The sequence below is a fragment of the Diospyros lotus genome, chromosome 4 (assembly GCF_014633365.1).
Source record: "Diospyros lotus cultivar Yz01 chromosome 4, ASM1463336v1, whole genome shotgun sequence".
Taxonomy (NCBI): Eukaryota; Viridiplantae; Streptophyta; class Magnoliopsida; order Ericales; family Ebenaceae; genus Diospyros; species Diospyros lotus.
The window spans coordinates 39,062,283-39,086,596 of record NC_068341.1 but is presented as its reverse complement, the minus strand read 5'-3'; the positions used below and the strand labels follow the sequence as shown (position 1 = coordinate 39,086,596).

The window sequence follows — 24,314 nt, the reverse complement described above, 5'->3', positions numbered from 1 at the left end:
AGGTTTTCTTTCGTTTTCAATTGGTCGAAGCCTGATCGCTCATGCCAGTTTGATTTATTACATTGTTACCTTTTTTTTTGTTTACTTATTTAAAAAATAAAAAAATGGAATTTAGAACATTGTTTCCATTTTGGAAAATAGATAATTTTTATTTTTAAAACAACAGAGTTTTTCGTTTCATTTTGACTAACTAGTCGACTTCTTCATCAACCCATTGATAATGGATGGGTGTTGTCTTTGTTGTGATGCCTATTTTGGGCACGAGGACAAATGGACGAAATTGAATGAACCTAATAAAACAATTTAGGTGTAGGGAGGGCATTTCCAGCTTAATAAAGCAAGCATGGTGATGAGTGATCGACGGCCAAGGCAAGGAAAATTGGCATAACCAAAAGGACACTACCCATCTACCATCTAATATATATATATATATATATATATACCCAGATCCCATATTATGATTATGTATTCACAATCCTAATAGAGTTGATAAAAGGAAAGGAATTATTTTTTACAGAATAACTTGCAACTAATCTCTATTAGTCTCTCAGGATTCTCACCCCCTGGTACATTCCTTCTGCCCTGAGATCATCCAAATTAAACAAGGTCCTATAGCAGCCGCCATTTATCTCCCTCAAACCTGTAAGGCCATTTCGAGTGAGGTAATCCCCATATTCATCAGCCGTATACAGAATTATGTCCTCAGTTCGAACTACTGCGTGACCAGACTCATCGTAGAGGCATACTTTTATCGGGAGTCCTGCAAAATGCCAGAGCCAATGCTAATGCTAATGCTAATAATGCTGCTATGAAAAAGTGGCAGACGAGTGAAAGGTTGTGATTTGTACCCTCATCAAACTGCAGATTGTAAGTGCCAAACGGTACGCTCCTGTCAAAGCTCCATACAACATTATTGTCATCCTCCAACCAAAACGGCCGTTTAGATCTTATGCCAAAAGTAGACCTGATCGCCTCCTTGATTGCCTCTGCAGTTGCATCTACCGAAATCCTTCTAGTGACTTCGCCCCACTTCACCGTTATGATCCTCCCGCCATAATTAGTTTGGCCCTCGCAGCCTGCCTTGCAAAATATGAAATGAATAAAATAAGGCGTAAGAGGAATGGTTCTCTGTTTTCTTAATAATGAAAGGAATAGAGGCATAAACTAATTCAAAAGCATCTAACCAAAAGTGAATCACTAGAATCAATAGTTCATTTTTCTGTATGCACGGAAATCAATAAGAAGACTGATCATTTGTCTACATGCAAATATCGGAAGCTGCATCACAAGCATGTACGCAGAAAACGTAAAGGGTCATAGAAGCCCTATGAAATAATAAATTAATCTACAGCAACCCCCCATTAAAGATATTAACACAAAATTTCAAAATAAATGCACATGAATGTAACAGTTAAAATTAAATTACAGCTGCCATACCCCCCCCCCCCCCCCCCCCCCCCCAAAAAAAAAAAGGGGGGGGTATCCTATCCGCATCAGAGATTGAGACAAGGTGAAAATTAATATATATGATAGAATTACAACTATGGCGGCCTTGTTAAAACAGAAAAGAACATAGGATAATTTTAGCCAACTGAAAATTATCACCAAATTTTGAAAGACAGTATTGCAGTTAAACAAACAAGAGAAAGGGAGCATTAAACAGGCACCATTTGCAGGGGTTTCCCTCCAATTCCAAGGGGGTACTCCAGCAGCCGCAACTGCTTCAGCTGCAGTAATGGCTAGAGGGTCACCATTGTGATCCAAAGATCTTTCGAGGTTGACGGTTGATTGGCCACCAGCTGAACACAGAAAAGGGTATTTCATAAAGTCAAGCCTACAAGTCAACGAGAGGAATGAACAGATAAGATAGACTTTAAGTCAAAACTGCTATCCGTGCAATGTCATTTGCTTCCATGTATGCCTTCTAAAAGTCAATAAGATAATAGGATAACGTTTGAATCATTGCAAGATGAGCGGATGAAAGTGTTCGATGAGTAATGACATCCAATACACGTATGACAAATAACGACATCCAAAACGTGTTTGATGGAGTATCGGCATCCAAAATTTGTTTGACAAGTGCTACCATGACATGCATTCGACAAGTAACGACATCCCATCCAACACGTGTTTGTTGAGCAATGACATCTTCAACTGTTTAACATGGCCAATGAATTGTTAGAAGTGTCCATGATTCTAGGGAATAGTACTATGAGAATTTATCTAAACCACAACATGAATTGGTAATAAGAACATTCAGGTCAAATTTGCTAGTCTTTTGTAAAAAAGACAAATAATCAATCGCTATATTATTTAGATTATTATTAAGCAGGCCATATTTCAGCTCAACACACCAACATCTTCATCTATAAATAGAGTTCTTAAAGAAAGGTTTGCCATAATAACAAAAAAGGCAATAGAATACATAACAATTGAAAGAAACATATAATTAATTTGTGTGACATCCTTACTAAACTTGAAAAACACTTTAGTTCTATGCAAGCCATTTCTGAAGCCAAAAAGTCAGACATGCACCATTAACTCGGGGGAAAAAAATCTGGGGTGAAATGAATCAGGAAGTACCTTCTACTGGTCCATATGGGATGTTGCCATCCTCCAGGCCTGAAGAAAGAGTAACAATACAATCATTTACCAGAACCAGCATTGATTGCAAGAAAAGATAAGGATATTAAATAAAGTCAATTGCTAATTAATATCCTAACGCAACTAAATGGAAACACCAATAGCAATCAAATTCTAAAACATAAAAAAGCCAGCGATGGCCCCAGGACTCCTGCAACTCTTTGCTTTTTTGGTAAAGCCAAGGAAATGAGAAAAAAATAAATAAATAGGCATTTTTCAGAAAATACATTTTTTTAGTTGGGCTGAAAAAATTCTGTTCTTAACTGCTTTTCTTTGGTAGAGCCAGGAAATAAGAAGAAAACATTTAGGCATTTATCAGAAAATTCCTTCTTTTTTTTTTTTTTTGAGCCAGCATGCAAAAGTGAACCAAGTAATTTTGTAATCTATTTTCCTTTTCCATCCACCCAACAAATCCCATATCTAAACATAACTGTAACAGTTTTAATCTTGCAAAAGATAGATGCAAATGCAACCCAAGGAAAGTCGTGATGGAGAGTACTAATGGGGATCAAAACCAAAATTAAACCTTAGAATAAAATCTAGCCATTGTTAGATTAGTACCTTAACAGTTGGTAAGCAATTTCAGAAGCAAAATTAAGCCCTTCTTTTGCTTTTCTACTAATTTTTTTGAAAAAAAAAAAAAAGCCTGAGAAGAAACTCGGAAATGCTTTATTCTCCAATCCGACATACCATTTCCAAATCCGTAATCACAGATGAGGCAGAAACAAAGTTGATCAAAGCAAATAAAACCAGAACTCAACAATGCATCCAATAACTACCTTTATCCGGGAACTGAAGGAACAGGTCGACTTTGGAAGAGACGGGGCACTTGTAAGCACCACTGCTGGTCCTATCTCTGAGTAGGTCTTCAAGCTCCTTATAGTACGACATTTTGGCCGAGGCACTGCTCCTATCCTGGTGCTGCTTGGCCTTCTTGAACTCCTTCAACAGGTTCCTCCACTTGTCCGTGCACATAGTGGCGGAGCGATCAAACCCTTTGTCCTTCATCTTGGTGGAGATTTGATGCCAAAGATGCTTGTTGGACTTGGAGGTGTTGAAGAGGGAGTCGACCTCCCGGCGGAAGGCGATGAGGCTCCGAGTCTCCTCGTGCACCCAAGTCTCCGCCCTCTTCTTTGGCGCTCTCATCTCGGCGTCTTCCCCGCCGCTGTCGCCAAGAATCATCTGGTCCTGCTGCTGGTGGTGGTGGTTAAAATTGCTAGCCGGCAGCTCGACATTGGAGGGGACTCCGATCACCATCCCCCTATTCCCTCCTTCCCGGCAGAAATCAACCGGAAGAGGCTTCTCCGACAGATACATATACTGATATACCTCCGCCGAATCTCAAACCCTAACTTCGATGAGTAGCTTCACGGCAAAGGCAAGCAATATGGCTACGAATATACATACATACATACATACATACATAGAGAGAGAGAGAGAGAGAGAGAGGGGTACAACTGGAAGCGGGCGGGGCGATCTTTATCTTTATCTGGGAGGAGAGAATAGCGGCGGCGGTGATAGTATGATGAGGCGATCGTGGCCGTGGATTGAATGGAAGATGGACTGTGGTCTGAGCGTTGCGGTTGTAGAGTCGGTCGCTTGTGATCTGACGCTCTGCTTTTGCTGACGTAGGGTCCCCGGTTTTTCCGCTGTCGTTTCCGACCGATTTCCGGGATCGCTGCCACGTTTTAATTCGACAAAAACGATTGCGTAAATTGCACATGCATTTGATTTGGCTCTTCTCTTCTTTCTTTTTTTATTCTTTTTTTTTATATAAAAGCCTCTTAATACGCTAAACCTTGTTTTAGAGTTTGGAGTGATTTTGTCTAAAATATAGAGAATTGAAAAGAGACTGTTGCGTATTGAACTAAAATTTGAGTTTGAAATAAAATAGTTTGATTTGAAGAATCTTCTTTTAGTGCTTCAAAATGTGCTACGCTATAGTTGGACGTCACCCTAGAGCTTAAAATCTAATCTGTCTTTGCAAAATCTAAAAAATATACCTAGATAACTGTAAAAAATAGTTTAAAATACATAAGAATATGCTACTTGTAGAGAATGGATTTAGAATAAATAGAAATATGTTATTTGTAAAGAACAACTAGAGAAAGACAGGGTTTATAGAAAATTTTATTTTATTTTTTTATAATATTTTTTCTCTCTCTTCCACGTACTCAGACATCCCATTTTTCCCTGAGTTCATTCTTTTTTAAAATCTTCTCCCTCTCTCTCTCTCTTTCTCTCTCAAACTTGTATCTGCCAATCGCATCGCTGCTTCCCCGTCAACGCCTATTGAACTGTCGTTGCCCCCACCAACACTGCTCGAACCGTTGTCGCCCCCACACGATCGGCTACAGAAACTCGCCACTGCGAGAGAGAATTGAAGAGACATTTGGCGACAACAGTGATGATGAGAGAGAGAAATCAGGGACATGAAAAAATATTGAACACAAATCGGGGTCAAGGGAGAAATCGAGACCAAGGTAAGTTTGTAAGTCTTCAAAAGTTAGGCAGGCGTCGATTGGGCCTGATGCCTAAGGTGTCGATTTGCTTGTATTTGCGATAACTAGGGGTCATCTAACGCCTCGACAGTGCCTAAGCCACCTTTTAAAACACTGATCTTCTTAGCTAAAGAATGTTCAAAAAACTTTCTCAGTTTCACCTCACTAAGAAATAGCTGAAGGTGCTTTGATCCCCTTAATAAGCACTCCTTAAGGTGTTCCCATGCAAAAGCTCAAACCTTTCATCTTAAATATTCATAAAATTACTAATATGTCTTTTGCACATCAACACACGTCCCTAAAAATAAGAGGTTTTATCTTTTCAAATAAGATATACAAGGTGCAATTATTCTACAATATCTATTTTGTTACTTCTTACAAACTCTTAACTTAATTATGAGAGGATTTGTACAAGAAATACCGTCCGACCTTGATTAGTTCTTTTCTTGTAAGGAATAGAGCAGCTTAAAATAAATACCTGAATACATAAATTCTATTATTATTGTATAAAAACAACAATAGAGATAAACAAAGTTATTAAAAGGGTCAATAGATTGCTGCGGGGCATTTATAGATAAAAATGAACAAAGGGGAGGTATACTAACTGTCGTATCACAGTGGACAGTGGTGGAAGAAGGCATTGGTGGTGGCATGTAATATGGTGACAACAAGGCACAGATGATGATCAAACGAGAGTGAGCCTAGTGAGGAGGAAGGGGAGATAATAGAGAAAATGATAAAATTGACAACCCTTAAAGAAGAAAGATGTGAGATCTTAAGGTCTTGGGACAGAGAGGGATTGAGGGGAAACAGAGAAAGGAGGAAAGGTTCGGTGAAAGGGAGAGACACAGAAAGTGAAGCAGAGAAGTCGAGTCGCCGATGGGGCTTCCATGGCAGACGGAGATGGAGATTGGGAAAGGGGGCTGTGTGTGATGGTGGAAATGGGCAGATCGGTGAAGACGGATAACGGATGAGGCAGAGGCGGTGTCGGTGGTTCAGTGGAGATACAGAGAAGAGGATTATGTGGATAGAGAGAACGGAAAAGAAAGACGGAGGGAGAGAACAGAGGCGGGCGGCTAGTGACGATGGTGCTCATGGCGGCGTCGCTGGTAGAGAGGAAGTGGAGAGATCAGAGGGTCGGCAGGTGCGAGAGATGGCGGTGGGTCTACGGATACGACGTGGCAACCGAAGAGGAAGGGGAAGAGGAAGAGGCGGAGGGAAACGAAGCAGTGGGCTGCCGTGACCGACGCTGACAGTGGAGGCAGCCGGCGACGGTAGCCAAAAGTGAAAGCATACCAATTCGGTGTCGCAATATCTCCAGAAATGAATCAAAATTATAATCGACAACAATGAAAAAGCAACAAAAACATCAAAAGCCTCAATAATAATCAAAATTATAATAATCACTCCCGACAACAACGAAAGCAAAAGGCAAAAGGCAAAATATCAAACCTATATGTCAACCAAATACTCTCTCTCTCTATATATATATATACATAGAGAGTACAGAGAGAAGGAAGCTATAGCTAGCTATAAGCTAACATTAAAGTTGAAACTCAGGGAAGGAAGTGAACTCAGAAAAAAGGGGAAAAAAACTCTAGGCACCATTCTTCTCCATTCTAGACGCCGTTTCATTAGCAACCAGTTTATCTATAATCCTCTTCAGCGCAGGAGCACTTGACACACATCTTTTGTCCTCGAAGCAGGATCGACCTTCTTCCGCCGCCTTGCACAGCCGGGGATCCAATGGCACCTTCCCCAGGAATGGCACGCCCATCTCGCAGCACATCTTTGCAGCCCCACCACCACTGGAATCGAACACCTCACTCCAAGCGAGCACATCCAGCATTTCTGGTGCCTTCTCCCGCAGGTACCCCATAGCCCATTCCGTGACGTCTCTCTGTTCGTCTGTCTCTGTCGCCCTCATGAATTTCAAGTCAGACACCGGCTGGCACAAGCCACTCATGTTCTCCACCACGCCAACAACTTCTAGTCCGACTTTCTTGCAGAAACTCACTTCTTTCCTGACGTCGATCAGAGAAACCTGTTGTGGGGTCGTGACGACGATTGCACCATCTATCCCTGTTGCCTGGAGAAACTGAACGATTGAAATGTGTTCGTCTGAGGTCCCAGGCGGGGCATCTACTACTAGAAAATCAAGCTCCCCCCAGTAGACATCCTTTAGGAATTGCTTGATGAGCCCGTTCTTCCGTGGACCTCTCCATATGACAGCCTCGTCTGGGTTGGGCAGCATGAAACCGATCGACATGACCCCAAGGTTGGATTCAACATAGACAGGAGACCATCCGAGGTTACTCTGGTGGATTTCCTGGCCTTCCAGACCAAGCATCTTCGGGATGCTTGGGCCGCATATATCAATATCAAGGAGACCCACCTGGAAGTCCATAGCAGCTAGGGCAAAGGCAAGTTGAGCAGAGAATGTGCTCTTACCAACTCCGCCTTTCCCAGATAGAACAAGTATTTTATGTTTCACCGTAGCCATTCTTTCTGCAATTGAGACCAAGTCTGGGGAAAAGGCAAGAACAAGAAACGATAAAATACAGGAAAAATAATCCCAGGCATAGAAACTCTATAAGACCCACTTCGCATTGCCAAAAAAGTATACTCCAAACCCAACAATTTAAGTTCTAAATTCACTATTGACATTGCTGAGGCATTTTTCTCATTAATACATTGTTCTTATCCTTCCTCTCTTCAGTGTTCTATTGAGGCCTATCCTGTGAAAGTACTCAAATTGGTCAAGTGACTCATTCTTCAGTTTTATCATAAACATAATTAGTCACCTCCGATTACATAAACAATAGTTCAAAACACGCTCAAACATAAGGCCTTTCCACTTCTATAGAAACATCGGTACCAGAAACATCTACCCTTGAAAGAATTTCATTAAAGAAAAAGAGGGAATAAGAAAAGAACTTGATTGCTGTGACCATATTAGCAAGGTGCACGTCGACAAGACCACTAATATATACATATATATATATATAGAGAGAGAGAGACCTGGGTCAGGGCCCTTAGGAGCAGTGGCACAAATTTGCTGATTAGGGCAACCTTCACAGGCATCGGATTTCCCCGCAGATTCTGATTGGGGACCTGGGCAATCTACAATTTTCCCAGAAAATTAGTCTATTGCGAGAAAAACAAATGAAGAAAGAAGCAAGAGACACGATACAGATAAATTATAGAAAGGAAGAAGAAGAATTATTTACGTTCGTTGGCATTTTCGGGGATTTCGTTGGAGCCACCACCGTTCTCCATCTGCTCTCTGCAACTTTTTCTTCTCTCTTCTTCTTCCCTTTCTCTCTCGCTGTCACCAAAAAATGGGAAAACCCGATTAAGAATAATAATAATAATAGAAGGAAATACGTATATACACCGCCACCAAAAGACAACACCGTCTTAGCCACCAAATCCAACTCCAAGTTCTTCTTCCGTGTGAATTGATTCTTAATTTATTAAATAAATAAATATTGACCAATCGTATTCCCATTCATGCCATCAACACAAGACTGGTCAAATAGTATTTTACTTTTATTTTTCTTTTTTTGACAAAACGAATTACCGTTCTGGAAGGTTCCTGTTGCTAGGCCCGGTGGGAATGTTCAAATTTTAAATTTTCAATAAAATCTATTCATTCTTGTTCTTGTTGCGAGAAACAAAAATTTTCAACCTTTCCCTAAACAAAATCAAATTTCAACCCGTCACGTCACTTATCCTTTTCATGACTAAAATGATTATTTAAACATAAGAGAATAAATACATTTATGAGATGAGCGAATAAGATGAAAAAAATTTACAGCAAAAGAGAGAATAAAAGCAAAGAAATTTGGTGGAGATTTTTAAATTATGACAAAAGATACAATGATATCACAAAGAAATATGGTCATAGACAGATAGATGTGTGTGACGATCTAGAATTTATGTAACCGACTCTACCTAATGAAATTAAGACCTAAAATTATTGTTGTTGTCATCGTTAATTTCATTACAAAACAAGAATAAATACGAGTTTTCCCTAACTCAAGTCTCATATACTCAGACTAACTGTTGTTAAATCACGGCTGCACAGCCCTAAAGGTAGCATGGCAAATGAAAGATTTCATCCAATCTTTCATAGAAGATCCCATTTCCTTCCACCTCATACTCAATTTCTTCAGCAGATAACTTGACACATTACTACTGCATTAAATTTTATGTTCTCCAGTTACTAACAAATAACAATGCCCAATTAGCCATCCATATGAAGAAGAAGCTCATCACCAAAGCATCAAACAGAGTTTAGTACATTAAACCAACAACAACAACATTCATGCTCTGAGTCTCTGACAAATAAAGCAGTCAATCCAGAGATTACAGTCTGAACCAAAACTCCTATAGCAGCTGAAAATGTCAAAACAAGATACCACAGAACAAAACATTGGGACTCAGCAAAAAATCCAGAATCAGACTAATTAGAAATCTCCCCAAAGCAATTAAGTCCACAAACAGAACCAAAAACAAGCTACACAGAAGCCTCAAACCTCCAACAGAAAGGATGGTACAGAAAAAAATCAAACCAATGCCCAGTAAGAAAATCAACAGACATGAAAACAGTAAGCAGTCAAATTGCACAGGAGTAAAAAAAAAAATGAAGAATACGGCCTTGAAAGTTTAAAACCACCACATAGAACAGATTTTGCATTTAGTTTTTTTACTGAAAAATGAAAAGATACAAATGCCCATCTGAGAATATACTTATACCAAAGAAAAAACCATGAATCAAAGAAATATGGAGCAATAGGACTGACCAACGTCTCCAACTCATAACAAAAGCCTAAATCAAAAACCCTGAAGCGCGAAAAGAAGAAATGAATTCCATTCCTGATCAATAGGCTGCCAAGCAGAGAGAGAGAGAGAGAGCCCCCCCCGGGGGGGGGGTTTCCGATTTCAGCTTAGGGCTTGCATTAGTTAGTGGGCTGGGCCATGTCCCTTGTGCCCTTACACTTGCTTTCAAGTTAGGTTGCATGGAAATGAAAATGAGAAACGAATACGATATGAAAAGAAAATGAGGAAATGGCATTTTTCAAAAAAAGTAAGAAAGGTAACGCGCGGAAACGCATATTGATCAGGAATGTTGTTGGTAGTGGACTTGGTTGATTAATTTAGTAGTGCCACATCAGCTATGATCTCTTGGACATCAACCAAGTTCACTATCACGTAATCAACACATCAATCAAGTTCACACTTCAATTCATTCCCAGACTAAAGCCTAGCAACTTGAATCAGTACAATTAAGAGGAACGAAGAAGATAGAGAGATGACAGAGTCGTTAAAAGCATTGCAATTGCCTGCCCGGGGGGGAACGGAGTCAGCTATGCTAAATGCTAAGCATCTATTGGGTTGAAATGAGGGGGGGGGGGGGGGGGGGGGGGGGGGTGGATAACAGAGTCAGCTATGCTAAATGCTAAGCATCTATTGGGTTGAAATGAGGGTGGGGAGGGGGGGGGGGGGGGATGGATAACAGAGTCAGCTATGCTAAATGCTAAGCATCTATTGGGTTGAAATGAGGGGGGAGATGGATAACAAAGTCAGCTATGCTAAATGCTAAGCATCTATTGGGTTGAAATGAGGGGGGAGATGGATAACAAAGTCAGCTATGCTAAATGCTAAGCATCTATTGGGTTGAAATGAGAGTGGGCACATCCCTTTAACTACCACCGGATAAATTTCACTTTCAAATTAAGAAAACCAACACTAATTCAGTTTGTAATAATTCTGAATGAGTTTATTTGATCAAACAGGGGCAGCCTCAAAATTAGGGTGACACGAATCAACAACCCTAGCAAGAAAAGGTTCCCATCACTCTGAAAGATTATAACAACACAATCAAATTATCACAGCGAAAGCAAAATCATTAGCCTACGGACAGGAATCAGACCCTTTCAAGTCAAAACGAAGCAATACGAGAATCACCAGAAATAAGACCAAGAAACAGACAACAGAAGAAAAACAAAAGAAATCATACCCCCTTCAAGCAGAATCGACGGCGGCACCGAGCAATCGGAGTTTGTGATTGTGAATCGACGGCGGCAAGGGATAGCGACGATCAACTGGGCGGCAAGGGGGAACGATGATAAGGGGATGGTCAGCGATAGAGAGCAGCTGTAAGCTGTGACGAAGGCAGGCCTGAGAAAAGGGTTCGCAGACGGCAGCCCTCGAATCAAAATTAATATTACGCGGGTTCGCGGACGGAACCGCCTTTCCCATTTTTCTATATTTTTTAATATTATTAAATGTTTTAAAATTATAAAAACGGTACAAAATTATATTTTTAGTGTTTTTTGATTTTTTGATACAGAAAACGTTTCGTAAAAGTTGAAACAATACTCCCGAAGCGTTTTCATACATCATAAGACTACAAAGCAAGGGGAGAAAAAGAGATGTGAGGATTCTGACTTAGATTTAAGCTTTATGTTAGTTGGATACTCAAAATAGCTGTAGTATACGAAAAAAATGTAATACGGTATCTCAATTTGGGTAAGTGAACAATTGATTTTTTTCTTTTTTAATGGGTAGAAGCACAAATATATGAAAATAAAATTAAAAGGAGAATAAAAGTGTCGAATGAGCCTTGTAAAATACAAGTAAACATAAAACACAAACACGTGGTTGTCAAATATGTTTAGGGTATCACAAAAAAATATGGTCATTGACATGTGTGTGAAGATCTAAAATTTATGTAACCAAGTCTATCTGATGAAATTAAGACCTAAATTATTATTGTTATCATCGTTAATTTTATTTAACAATAGAATAAATATGATTTTTTTAACTCAAGTCTCGTAAATTCAAACTAATCGTTGTTAAATCATGGTGCATAGCATGGCGAATGAAAGATTTCATCCAATATTTCATCAAAGATCCCATTTCATCCACCTCATACTCATTTTTTTTAGTAGATAACTTAACACACTACTACTACTTTAAAATTTAAGCTTAAATCTTAAAAATACCCTTGAATCCGGCCATTTTAGCCGTGACATCCTTAAGTCAAACTTTAACCTATTGTATTTCTCAAGTGTCTAATTTTGCAATAATTAGCAATTCTTTGTCTAGTTATGCAACGCGTTCAGTCACATGAATAAATGAGTATTTAATTGTTATAAAATTAGATGGTTGAGGGGGTATAATAGGTCAAAGTATGAGTTAGAGATGCCACATGACTAAAATGGTAAAATTCAAGAGTATTTTTATGCTTTAAGCCTTATTTTAAGGTAATAATTAATAAATTATAATAAATTTATTTTAATTTTATACTATTTGTTTTAATTATAATTTTTTAATAAAATATTATAAAATAAAAATATTTTATAACTAAAATCAAGATATAATAAATATAACTTTAACCATTATCCTTAACATTTAAAGTAATAGTTAACATTATTCTTTTTGTTTATTTTTATTTTCATTTGACATAGATATTTTAAATTTTGTAATTTAAAATAATTGTTTACATAACTATTAGTTTAAATTTAACTATTTTTTTAATATAAAATCAAGATCAAATTAAACTCCAGTTTAAATGTGTTATGATTAGGAGCTATTAGAAACCAAGTCAAGACTTATATTTTGTTAATCTCTTCTCACTCCTCGCCCGGAAATCAAAACCCACAATAAAATAAAGATAACAGATAATGAAAATAGCAAAAAAATGAAATAAAAGAACAATCAAACTAATCATGAGGCACAAAATTATCCTGATTCGGACTGCAAAGTGCAATCCTACATCCAGCCTTCTCTCCGAGAGATAAAATCACTAGAAACCGCTTGAAACAAGATACAATAATCTTCTTTCTCTCCCTCACATAAGTTCACTGCTCACTTAAGAGAATACAATAACTAATTTTATCTCCAAGTCTTTCTCTCTCTCTCTCTCGACAGTATCACTTGAATTTAGAGAACAATATAATGATTTTGATGTTATGACCAACTTGAGCCTCTCACCTCCTATTTATAAACAATAGGGAGACGCCAATTACAAGGTTTAGAACTTAGCCTGTATAAAAGACTAACATACCTCTCATAATAAAATAACTAAGTTAACTAATATAACTTGAAACAAAAAAAATAGTCGGAACAAAACATTCTTCACTCTAACAAATTCTTCTCTTCAACTTCTAAAAATAATCCTCCATGCAAAAACCCAACAAAATGTTTTTAATTGTTATTATTATAATCAAATAATAAATTTTAAATTTTAAATATCAAATAATATGATTAATTATCTGTTGTTCTAATTTTGAAAGTTTTTCTTAAAAACGATTTTCTATTTTCTAGTGTTTGGTTGAAAAAAAATTGAAAAATATTTTACACTAATATCTTTACGTGCATACATATGCATATATATACAAACACATGCACACATAAACATATATCCATACAACGTGTCCACTCACGATACTTGTTGACTAGACAAAAGAGTGTCTAATTGTTGTAAAATTAAATAATTGACAGACATAATGAGTCAAAATTTAAGTTAAGGATGTCGCACGATCAATGTAACAAAATTCAGGAGTATTTCTATGCTTTAATCCTTAAAATTTATGTTCTGCAGTCACTAACAAATAACAAATTAGCCATCCATACGGAGGAGAAGCTCATCACCAAAGCATCAAATTGAGTTTATTACATTAAAACAGCAACATTCATGCTATGACAAATAAAGCAGTCGATCCAGAGATTACAGTTGATGCAAATACAACAGGGCGCTAAGAGATGCATGGAAGAGTCTTAATCCAGTATGCAGCAATGCAAGCATTATATAGGCTTCTACAAGGTTGGCGGGATCCAGACATAGCCATGTGTTGGAACATAGCCGGCTCTTTCTAGCAGCTGATCTGCTTCCGCAGGGCCCCGGCTGCCCGGCTTATATTGATTTGGCTTGAACTCTCCATTATCGATTCTGTGTAGCAAGGGTGTGAAAATCTCCCAAGCAGCCTGGCATTGAAAAAGGACTCAGAAATGTAAAATTTGTGGGATTGGTAGTGAATTATATATCACAGATACGTGTATCAAAAGCAAGCAGTGCATTGCATTGCTTGCTGTTTGTCTACCTTTAGCTCGTCTCTGCGAACAAAATGCTGCTGATCTCCCCGTATCCTGTGAGACCAAAAGACGAAGGATGTAACAGCAAGATAATACAGGGCATGGCAGAAGGGTCATGCAATGTGGGGATAAACAAGGATGTCAATCATATATACGTGTCAAGGATTAAACGCTCGTAGGCCTCTGGAATAGGTACTCCTTGGTAACGTTGCCTGTATGACAAGTCCAGTTCGCTTTGAATGGTCGACATTTCCAGCCCAGGCTGCTTGACCTGCACGGGGGAGTTATAGGTCAGGAAATGTGAATTTCAACGCATTCTTCTGCCAATAATTTTCTAGAAAGTTTATGCCACCATGCTTCCAAACAAAAGTGCAATACGAATGGCAATGTGCAAGAGAAGGGGATGCAGGAAGGCAGACATAAATGTAACCAAAACAGAGTACAATGGATCATATATGATGTTTCCTATGAGTACAAGTTTGTGAATATGATATTTACAGGAAACACCAGGAAGAAAATAAACTTTGATGCACTATATGGAAGCTTTGAAAAATTAAACGCTGAGACATACCAGAGATTCTACTTATCCAGAGGATCTTGAGCACAAGGTCTTCATTAATTTCAACTCGTGCACGAGTTTCCTCGCATTGCAAGGGTTGGGGAAGGGAAATTTTGCGCACTACCTTCCTCTTGCTTTTTTGCAATGAGAAACCAAGAGATCCTTGTGTCTGAGGGCTGAACAAAGCTTATCTAGTAACTAATAAGTTACTGGCACCAAAAGTTGATATAGCTCTCAAGTCAGAAGGGAGAGAATCAATAATGGGGCAGAATCACGAGTCTTAGGGTCTAGCCATCTAGGTGGTGTTTGATGCAAGATCCAATTAGATCAATATGTGAAGTGTAGGTGACAATGACAAATGGTGTTGTTCTTTAGGTGCAGGATAGACCTACAACCAATAAAGTCATTTTTCATTCATAGGCGAGACAGGTAGCTCCACCAGACATTGCAGAAGGATTGTAGGTGGCTGTCTAACCAAAGCTGTGTTAGAGAGAACAAGTTTTTCTTATTATCTAATGCCTATATCTCAATGACCAGCTAAGGCATAGGATGACAGAGGTACTGCCTTTGGACTGATTCTAGAATCCATCCTCCCAAGGGTCCAAGCAGAAGGAAATTTGACCTCTACATCATTCCTGTAACCCAATGCATTTGAGGCATAAGAGTTGAGGACATACATATGAGAAGATGATCTTGACTGGGGAACATATGGATCCTTCCAAGCTTGCACATGGAGATCATACAAAATGAAGCCCTGATTGCTTGCTGTAGAATATTGTCACCATCAAGATCTAATAAGGTATATATATGGTACTTAGTTGCACTTCATTTTGGATTATTGGATGACCGTGGCTAAGTACTTACATCACTCTAACACGCTGCATAAGCCTCCTATATCAAGTGCCATCAATGTGGCTCCCGTCTCCATGCACGGCACATGAGTGCCTCCAAGAGCTCTCTTTTCTGGAATCGATCATATCCCATGATTACCTCAATTACAAGCTTGGCCCAGCTGTACGACTATACCCACCTCACTGTAAGGATGCTCAAGACACCAACTGAATTTATTATTGATATATTTGTCATTATAAGCATTGACTTTAAACTTATTTGTCCCTATCTATTAGTAAATACATGTCAAATTACATCCAATCTTGTTTGCATGATGATGTCATCATTTATTCTTTTACATGGAGTAGTGGATGTTAAACACGTGTACCTATGTTTGTGAGTTTTCATCCAAGAGATTTCTTGTAATAGATTGGTTTAGTTAAATGTCACAGTTTCGATTTTAGTAATTTATTGTGTTCACCAATTATTTGATAAGAATGTAAAATGAAATAATATCAATATTACTTGTTTATTACTTAGCACTATATGAGTTCATTTTTTCACCATTTCGGAAATATTTTTTTTATTTTTTTTACCAACAAAATAACTATACAATTACATACTGTGCATAAAATTGTAACTATAAATAAGATATAACTGTTTGCACCAATGTTTATGAATTTGGAACTTCAAGTCAAATTCGCATTTTATTAAAGAGTATTCAAATTTTTATTTTAATTATTTACTTAAGAATTAAATATCTAAACTCTACCCCCACCTTACAAAAGCCCTAGATCTGCTCCTGTAGTCTTATGCCTAATAATATTTGGGGATAACCCCCACTTCAACAATGAAGACACACATGACATCATAATCAATTACTGCCTAAAACATTAAAGGATAGGAATAGTAAGTAACTCCAATAAAATCATGACCAAAATACACAAAAACAATCACATACCGTAAGCTTTATGTACATAGCCTCTAAAGGTTGCAGACGTATTACAAATTCATTTCTTCCTTGCTTTTGACCTGAAAAATTGATTTACAAGACAATCTTAATGCCAATAATTGATAAATGATTAGATATCAATGATTAGAAATGACAACTGTTATATAGAGTAACAATAAGTGGAATTATCACAATGAACTGATGACTGAGCTATTTCTGAGTTATGTTGTAGAATATTGGAATGAAAAGACTAGTTACCCTTGTGGACCAGGTTTGAACCTTGTTTTTCCCTATTTTTCAATTAGACGGTCTGTTTTTCTTTTTTACCAGACTGAAGATAGGAACATAAATTACTAGCCAATCAATTATAAGGGTGAGTCCATATGAGCCATTTAAGCACCTATGCTGCACTCACGTGCACATGCTGACACAATCACAAAAACTGACATGCTTATACACAGAATTTTTGTTTCTACTTTCCATGCACCAAAGTATAGGCTTTGTTTGACTTGTAAAAGACATCATAATTCATGCATGGAATAGATGAATGATATGGTGGAAGTAGCAGCACACAACATAATCAACAAAAGAATGCTTTTGAATTGACCTCCATAACATCGTCATGTCTCAAGAGCAGTACTTTAACGAAACTAAGTCAGTTAAGGCTAGTCACAATCAAAAGTTACTAGTTAGTGCTCCACTTTTTTTTTTTTTTTTTTCTTTTCTATATCTTTATATCAGTAAGAACAAAATTATGTATCGTATTATGTACACAATGCCATAATAATAATAATGAACCCACTCATTGTGTCTAGGCTAAGGGCCTGTGGTGCACTCAAGATAATGAATTTCTAAGACAGATTGCATAAAGAAGCTCTAGCGGGTCTGATGCCATACATCTGAATATATCACCAGGAACATCTTTAAACTGAATACGAATTTCTGCCTTCCTCGACTCTAATGCTTTCCCGGCCTTGAGTACAAAAGGAACACCTGCATGCAGCAAGCAAGATTCATGAAGATGGCACACAGTAACAACAAATTGAACTCAGGCATTGCTTTCCAATTGATCTATTGCCTAAGCAATACACAAGTGCAATTATCAAGTCTGAATACATGCAAGAAATTTCCTGATTCAACAGCTCAGTTTCTTCAATGGTAAGGCAATCTAAAACCAAAGTTTAAAGAGCATATAATTAGTAGTGTCTTATCATACCTGCCCATCTTTCATTGTGAATTCTCAGAATCACAGTTGCAAAAGTGGGCGTGTTCGAGTTGTCAGGAACTGTTGGATCATCTCTGTACCCATCATATTGTCCAAGAACAACTTCTTCATCTTTAATTGGAAGCACAGATTGAAGAACCTGAACAGAAAAAGGAATGCATGATAAATGCAAAGGTGAAATGGATATTACTTTAATGTTAGTAAAGACCTATATCTCCTTGAAATAAGACGGCAATAAAAGATTGTTCCTTCTTTTCCATTTACTTATTCCCCATTCCATACTAAAAAGAAAGAGAAAAGCACAAATAAAATTTCAATATTATTCTCATTCTTTACATTAGCTGCTAAAGGCATTGAAGAGTTTTTATTCTTTTGAGCAGACAGGTGGAAAATGATATTGGGATGCCTTAGTCTTCTATCAAGTTTCTTGAAGCATATGCATATAAGACGTCAAAGAATACAATAAAGTAGTAGACAAGTTTCTCACAAGAAAGTAATTGTGTTAAGCACCTTCACTTTCTCATCTCGAATATGTTCAGGTTTAAGGGAAACAGGCTTCTCCATGGCAACCAGGCAAAGAACCTGCAGTAGGTGAAAACATACATTTCTTTTATATGACAAGTAAAAGAGAAACCAACCAGTGAGAAAATGTGGTCAGATATATTTGTCTCAAAGCAAATGCAACTAAAACAATGGCTGCCCAACCCCATGGAATGATAATTAGTGATTCATAATTGCAAATATTTGTAACATCAAGTGGTTTTAAGATCATTCACATGGGTAGCAGAAGGTAAATGTGGAATTGTCTTTTCTTTACAGCAACAATCCATTTTGACCCTGATAGAACTTACCAGACATATTTCTGGTTTTTGAGGATGGAAAAAAAAAAATTTTGGACATATCTGGTTTTGGGGAATGCAACTGTAAGTGATTATATTGGAGTTCAAAATTGAACTGGCTTAGAGACTGGCCTTTAGAAGGCTAAAGTTGAGAGACAGGGGGCAGGAGCAATGTCATAGAAAAGGACTATATGTCTTAAGTAAAAAATATTCATTGAATTTTGCAGAAAAAAAGGAAACAATTGAAATCATTCATCAAAATTCAGGCCTGACAACTACACAGCTGTTTGCATTTCTAGGATCTGCTAGGGAGTACATGGGTGCACAGCAAAAACTTGAAGAGAATGTTTTCATAATGCCCAAGGGATCCTTCAATACTTCAATTATAATAGAAAATGGACATAATTAGAACAAATAAAACTATTTATGAGACAAACTATGTAAAGTCACATTACTATACACAACTACTAGGATTTTACAAATTAACCAACATGTCTTATAACATGCAGAAGATATTCAGTGATTCCAGTGTAATGACGTTATCAATTAGACATTATCCACTACAACTTGATTTCATAGCCTTACCTGCAGCAGGTGATTTTGAATAATATCACGGATGATTCTGCAAAAAAGAAAAAGAAAAAAAAAAAACTGATAAACAGACTGTCTAATGCTACCAATTCTCAAAAACATGAAGAATGTGGAAAAAGATTTACATTAATTCTTCAGGATATTTTGCATGAAAACTAATGTTTTTTTCTTGCACAGCTGTGAATAATGATAACAGATGGTAAATCTATGCTCCTTGATTTCTAAGCTGTAATGGAGAAATAAGGCAACAGTAGAACAGTGAACTCAAGATTCTTATTTTCCATATCCTAATAGACAAACACATTGCACCCAAAGACAATTACCTTTCATGGGATTCTTTATTTCTATGTTCTAATCAATGAAGAAATTATGCAGCAAAAATAACTCTGAGCTTCTATTGAACCTACCCATATTCATCAAAATACCCACCACGGCCTTCAGTTCCAAAATCCTCCCTAAACACAATCTGCAAGAAAAGAAAAGGAAAGGCCAAATAAGGGGAAGAAAAGGAAAATTGAAGTTCAAAGATGCGGAACATTGACTCATTAGTGAATTGTGACAAGATATATCAAAATAGACACTGAAAATGCACATTGCATTGAATGGACAACAATACTCTGGCATGGCCACAATTGTGATAAGAGTGTAAAATTACTAGTTAGAGGGAAATATACCACCCACTTGACTAGTTAGGGAAAAACAAAAACTTGAATATTTCATCAAATTATGAATTCATTGAAAATAAGTCACCGAGTCAAATCGTTACAGAATTAGTCAAACTTCACCAAGCATAATATCCAAGGTAGCATAGTAACTTCACCATAAGTCAACTGCTAAATCCAACACCAAAAACAAAACGAAAGAGCTCTAATTTCTGTGGGATATTTTGATATGGGAATCAAGAGGTACTACCCAATAAGAAGACAATCACAAAAGCGAAAAAGTAAAGCAGGTCCCCCAAAGCTTCTACTTGGGACCGTATCATGTTGTATAGGTTGGTTTCAAAATTTCAACTATGTGATGCAACACGACCATATCAATATCTTCATTTACCGCCATCACATGAAACTTTTCCATGATGATGTTAGAACTTTATCTCATCATTTTCTCACTAGAGGGTTATGTCAGGAAGGGTGTCTGGCATAAAATTTTGCCACATTGTTCTTTTGCATGGATTTGTATTGTCAATGTGACTTTTAGAAATTAAGTCATGTTATGAATGCCATGCCACCAACCCTTACTTGGTTATGGATTTGTATTGTCAATGTGACTTTTAGAAATTAAGTCATGTTATGAATGCCATGCCACCAACCCTTACTTGGTTGTGATAATAATGCAAACCTGTACATAAATTTTTTTTTTTCACGTGTTATTTTTTCTAATTGGGTATTAGGGGTATTTTGGTAATTTTCTGTTTTGGGGTATATTTTGGTGTAAGTTAGTTTTGGGTGTCTTTTTGTAAGAATGAGTGTTTTGTTGGGGTTCCTAAAAGATTAGTGAATTTTAGGAGGAGTTATTTGCAAAATAGGAGTTCCCGCCTCTTGGAAGCTTGAAGAGGTAGGACTTGGCTTCTCTTGGAAGCTTGAGAGCTGGTATAAATAGAGCCTCTAAGCCACTTTTAGGGGACTTTTTCCAGCATATTGAAGACAGCTCTACAGAAAGTTTCAGCTCCAAACCAGCTAGGGTTTTGAAGATTTGGAGGCTTAGGTTTTGAGGTTCAACCCCACAGTGCCTACCATCCCTCCATTGCTGCCATGGGCCAGCAAGAAGTTGCTGCTACTTTGCCATTCTAAATCTGAAAAGGGGTGATTTCAGTTGTTTTAGTGTGTTCTTTGCTATCCATTGTTTCAAGACTGCATTCTTCTTGTGTTTTTTGTTGTTTTTCTTTCCCTATTTGCATCAGATAAGGTGCAGGTGGTGATGATGATTCACCTTTTGAGAAACCTTGGTTAAATAAAATAAAAAGGAAAAGCAAGAAGTTACCTGTATGTTATCTATGTTATCACGATTCCAGAGTGGCAGAAAAAGCCGATTTGCAAAACGAAGCACCAACTGCAAAATTAAGCAGTATAAATGAAGAAATAAGGAACCTTGAATAATTCAGGAAAAATAAAAGAAAAAAGTGTTGGAAAATTTAGAAACGTATATTACCAAGTTCTGCACTAATTCCTTTCCCAAATAATGATCAATACGATAAATCTGTGGTTCATCAAAGAGTTCTCCAATCTGTGCACTCAGACGCTCAGCTGAGTCCAAATCCTTTCCAAAAGGCTTCTCAACAACAATTCGAGTCCATCCACCACGAGCAGCTGAAAAGGCTAATATGGAGTTAATGAATATCAGTAATTTGAGGTTCTATATCAGAAGGATTAACATAATCCAGTCTTATCACATTCCAGGTTGCTTTAATACAAAAAAAAGAAAAAAAAAACATAGCATATCTATTCACATGAAATTCCAGCAAGAAGAAGATCAAGGTGTGCACCAGAAAAACATCTAATCAGATTTTTAACTGCTGTTTTTCACAAGGCATGACATGTATCTAAAAAATACAAACAATAAATAATTTTATCTACGCATTATAACAATAATGGCAAATGCATCAAGATAATGATTGCTTGGATGACATTCCTATCAAAATACATTAAGAAAAGCTGAAACAAAGTTATCACTGTTCCACAAAAATAGCTGTGTAAGAATGACTAGTGACCTAATGAATCAAGATGGAGATCATCATGTGGCATTCACGTGCTTTCTACGCACAAGCACTCAGCTCAAATGCAAGGTATATTGGTGAGAGAAAATAGATTCCCAAACAAAAGCACTTACATTTATTCATACAACAATTCTTGATTATTTTGCAGACAGGTGGATATACTGAAGGAGGAAGTGCAAGATAAAAGAGTCTGCGCGATGATCCTTCCACAGTGTGTTTCCATAACTCATGCTCAGAGTCAGATATACACTTATCCAGTAATCGAAAGCCTTCCTCGGAATCATAGGAACCGCTTACATATTTTATCTACACAAAGCATTCAAGAAGGCAACAGAAACTTACTAGAAAGCACAATCGTGGTAATATAATACATATATATACATATTTATATATTCAAAATAATTTAATAAATGCACTAACCAATTGCAGAAAATTTGATATCTTTTCCACATATTCAGCTGAAGTAGCCTTGCCATGGACAAGATACCTGCAGCCATTAATTAAAAAACCTATCAATCTGTATGAATCAATCAACAAAACAACCACTGGAAAAATGAAAAAGGCCCTTCAATAAATTATGAGCTCACCCACGTAAGCGATCTCTTAACTCGTCATCTGAAATCTTGGTCCTCGCATAGCCGAAGATACGAACTTCTTCAGGATTTAAAAATCCCTGTAAATGCAGAGATAGCATACTAACTCAACAGTATTATGAAAAATGCAAGCATTACACTAATCAGGCAGCGTGACGTTAAAATCCCCATCAACCTGGCGGTAAAGGTTGAAGAGCGCTGGAAAAGTTTTTTTCTTGGCAAGATCACCCGAAGCGCCAAGCACAACAATGGAAAGGCACCCAGTTTCAGGAACAGTAATCAGAGAATTTGCTGAGCCAGATTCTTCATTTCTAAGACTTGCCCTTTTCTCAACGGCCCATCCTCCTGATGCCATCTTCTTCCAAGCTTGGTTAAAGAGCAAACAGAATTGGCTTACTTACTCCTATCAATCTGAAAAAGATAGGGAAATACATAACTGAACTTCACTCACTAACTCTGTGAAAACTTACTTCCATGGAAGAACCAGAAACATGAACATAGGGGAGATCAAGTAAAAGATTCCAAGTTATTGCTATAAACTGGAAAGAAATTAATCAAAGTTAGATGTGTAAAGATGAAGATGAATTGGGATAAACCTGTAGTGGCAGAAAGCAGGCGACAGAAAGTAACGGGGAACCCAGAACCAGAGTGGAGTAAAGGAGAAGAAAAACAATACAAAAAAGGGGGGGCGCCGATTGTTTATCCTATCATTCCTATGGAAGAGGTGGGTTCCATTCCTCTGAAATCCAACAGCAGACCCATCGCTTACCTCCACCATCTTCTTCTGGAAAGCCGTTGCCAGTTGTCGTCGGCCACATGCAGTTGATGAAATCGGACCGTCAAAAAATGAGGATAAATTGTGCTTAGATTCTGTTGCGTAGGTTCTTTACATTTACTTAGTTTCGCTAGGCTTTTAATTTTTGTAACTTCTAAGTTAAATAGTATTTAAATTACTATTTAAATTAGTTATAACGTTTAAGATAGATAATATTTAAGTTGATAATATGTTTGAATAAATATATTTTTAAATCATCAATTAATAGTTATGTATTTAATTTGAAATAGCTGACAAGCTATTACAATTTATGTGTTTAGTTTGAAATAGTTGATAAACTATTACAACTTGATAAAAAAATAAAAATAAACATATTATTAAATGATATAAGATTTTATTATTAAATATTAATAAATTATACATAATTATTAAAATATATTAATATATTATATATATAATATATTGTTATTATATATATATATACACACATATATACACACAAACGATAGCAGGGAGAAGGGGAGATGAAGCACCAATAACTATGAGTAGTTGTCGATGGGGCGATGGATGCGATTGACAGTGATGAACTTGAAATAAATCGGGATGACGAATAGGTTGCGACGGAGAAGACAATGGGAGCAGCGATGAGGGAGATGGCAACTGATGTTGTCGATTGTCCCAGGAAACGGTCGGTGGGGACGATGGCGATGGCTGATGGTGGCAACTAGAAGAGTTGAAGAAGAAGAAGAAGAAGCCAAGAGACAGAGGTTGAAGAAGAAGGCATAACTGAAAATTAGCAAAAAGATGAGGGTAAAATAGTAAAATGTTTGGTCAATCCAGCTTCAAAATAAGCAGCATTTTGTAAAAACTATTTCCCAATACCTTTTGCAAAATGATGTGGCAACAACGTTTAAGTTATCTAACTTAAACACTGGTGAGGTGCAGCTAAACACCTTACCAACTTTTCTTAAGAGCTTATAAGTG

General features: G+C 37.3%; 3 protein-coding genes across 5 annotated transcripts; all 3 read right to left on the bottom strand.

Annotated features, from left to right (window-relative positions):
• Nucleotides 1–438: 438 nt before the first annotated feature.
• Nucleotides 439–4,354, bottom strand: LOC127800691 (trihelix transcription factor GT-1-like). Of its 2 annotated transcripts, XM_052335450.1 has the most exons (5): nt 3,423–4,350; nt 2,584–2,622; nt 1,668–1,799; nt 849–1,076; nt 439–760 (listed from the first exon to the last, which is right to left on the bottom strand). In XM_052335450.1, exons 1-5 carry the CDS (start codon nt 3,958–3,960, stop codon nt 540–542), a joined length of 1,158 nt encoding a protein of 385 aa, XP_052191410.1. In that variant the 5' UTR covers nt 3,961–4,350; the 3' UTR covers nt 439–539. The 2 variants fall into 2 exon arrangements, with proteins under 2 accessions (XP_052191410.1, XP_052191411.1); XM_052335451.1 differs by lacking the exon at nt 1,668–1,799 and having other exon boundaries at nt 3,423–4,354.
• A 2,140-nt stretch (nt 4,355–6,494) lies between these two features.
• LOC127800692 (cytosolic Fe-S cluster assembly factor NBP35) lies at nt 6,495–11,348 on the bottom strand. Its single transcript, XM_052335452.1, has 4 exons — nt 11,170–11,348; nt 8,375–8,472; nt 8,166–8,267; nt 6,495–7,670 (listed from the first exon to the last, which is right to left on the bottom strand). Exons 2-4 carry the CDS (start codon nt 8,421–8,423, stop codon nt 6,742–6,744), a joined length of 1,080 nt encoding a protein of 359 aa, XP_052191412.1. The 5' UTR covers nt 8,424–8,472; nt 11,170–11,348; the 3' UTR covers nt 6,495–6,741.
• Nucleotides 11,349–13,804: 2,456 nt separating this feature from the next.
• On the bottom strand, nt 13,805–23,377 carry LOC127799932 (glucose-6-phosphate 1-dehydrogenase 6, cytoplasmic-like). Of its 2 annotated transcripts, none has more exons than XM_052334231.1 (16): nt 23,152–23,377; nt 22,731–22,966; nt 22,550–22,635; nt 22,383–22,449; nt 22,076–22,268; nt 21,398–21,564; nt 21,230–21,298; nt 19,654–19,712; nt 19,241–19,277; nt 18,327–18,398; nt 17,808–17,955; nt 17,489–17,584; nt 16,601–16,671; nt 14,405–14,520; nt 14,258–14,303; nt 13,805–14,141 (listed from the first exon to the last, which is right to left on the bottom strand). In XM_052334231.1, exons 2-16 carry the CDS (start codon nt 22,908–22,910, stop codon nt 13,974–13,976), a joined length of 1,575 nt encoding a protein of 524 aa, XP_052190191.1. In that variant the 5' UTR covers nt 22,911–22,966; nt 23,152–23,377; the 3' UTR covers nt 13,805–13,973. The 2 variants fall into 2 exon arrangements, with proteins under 2 accessions (XP_052190191.1, XP_052190192.1); XM_052334232.1 differs by having other exon boundaries at nt 21,398–21,555.
• Between the last annotated feature and the right edge of the window lie 937 nt (nt 23,378–24,314).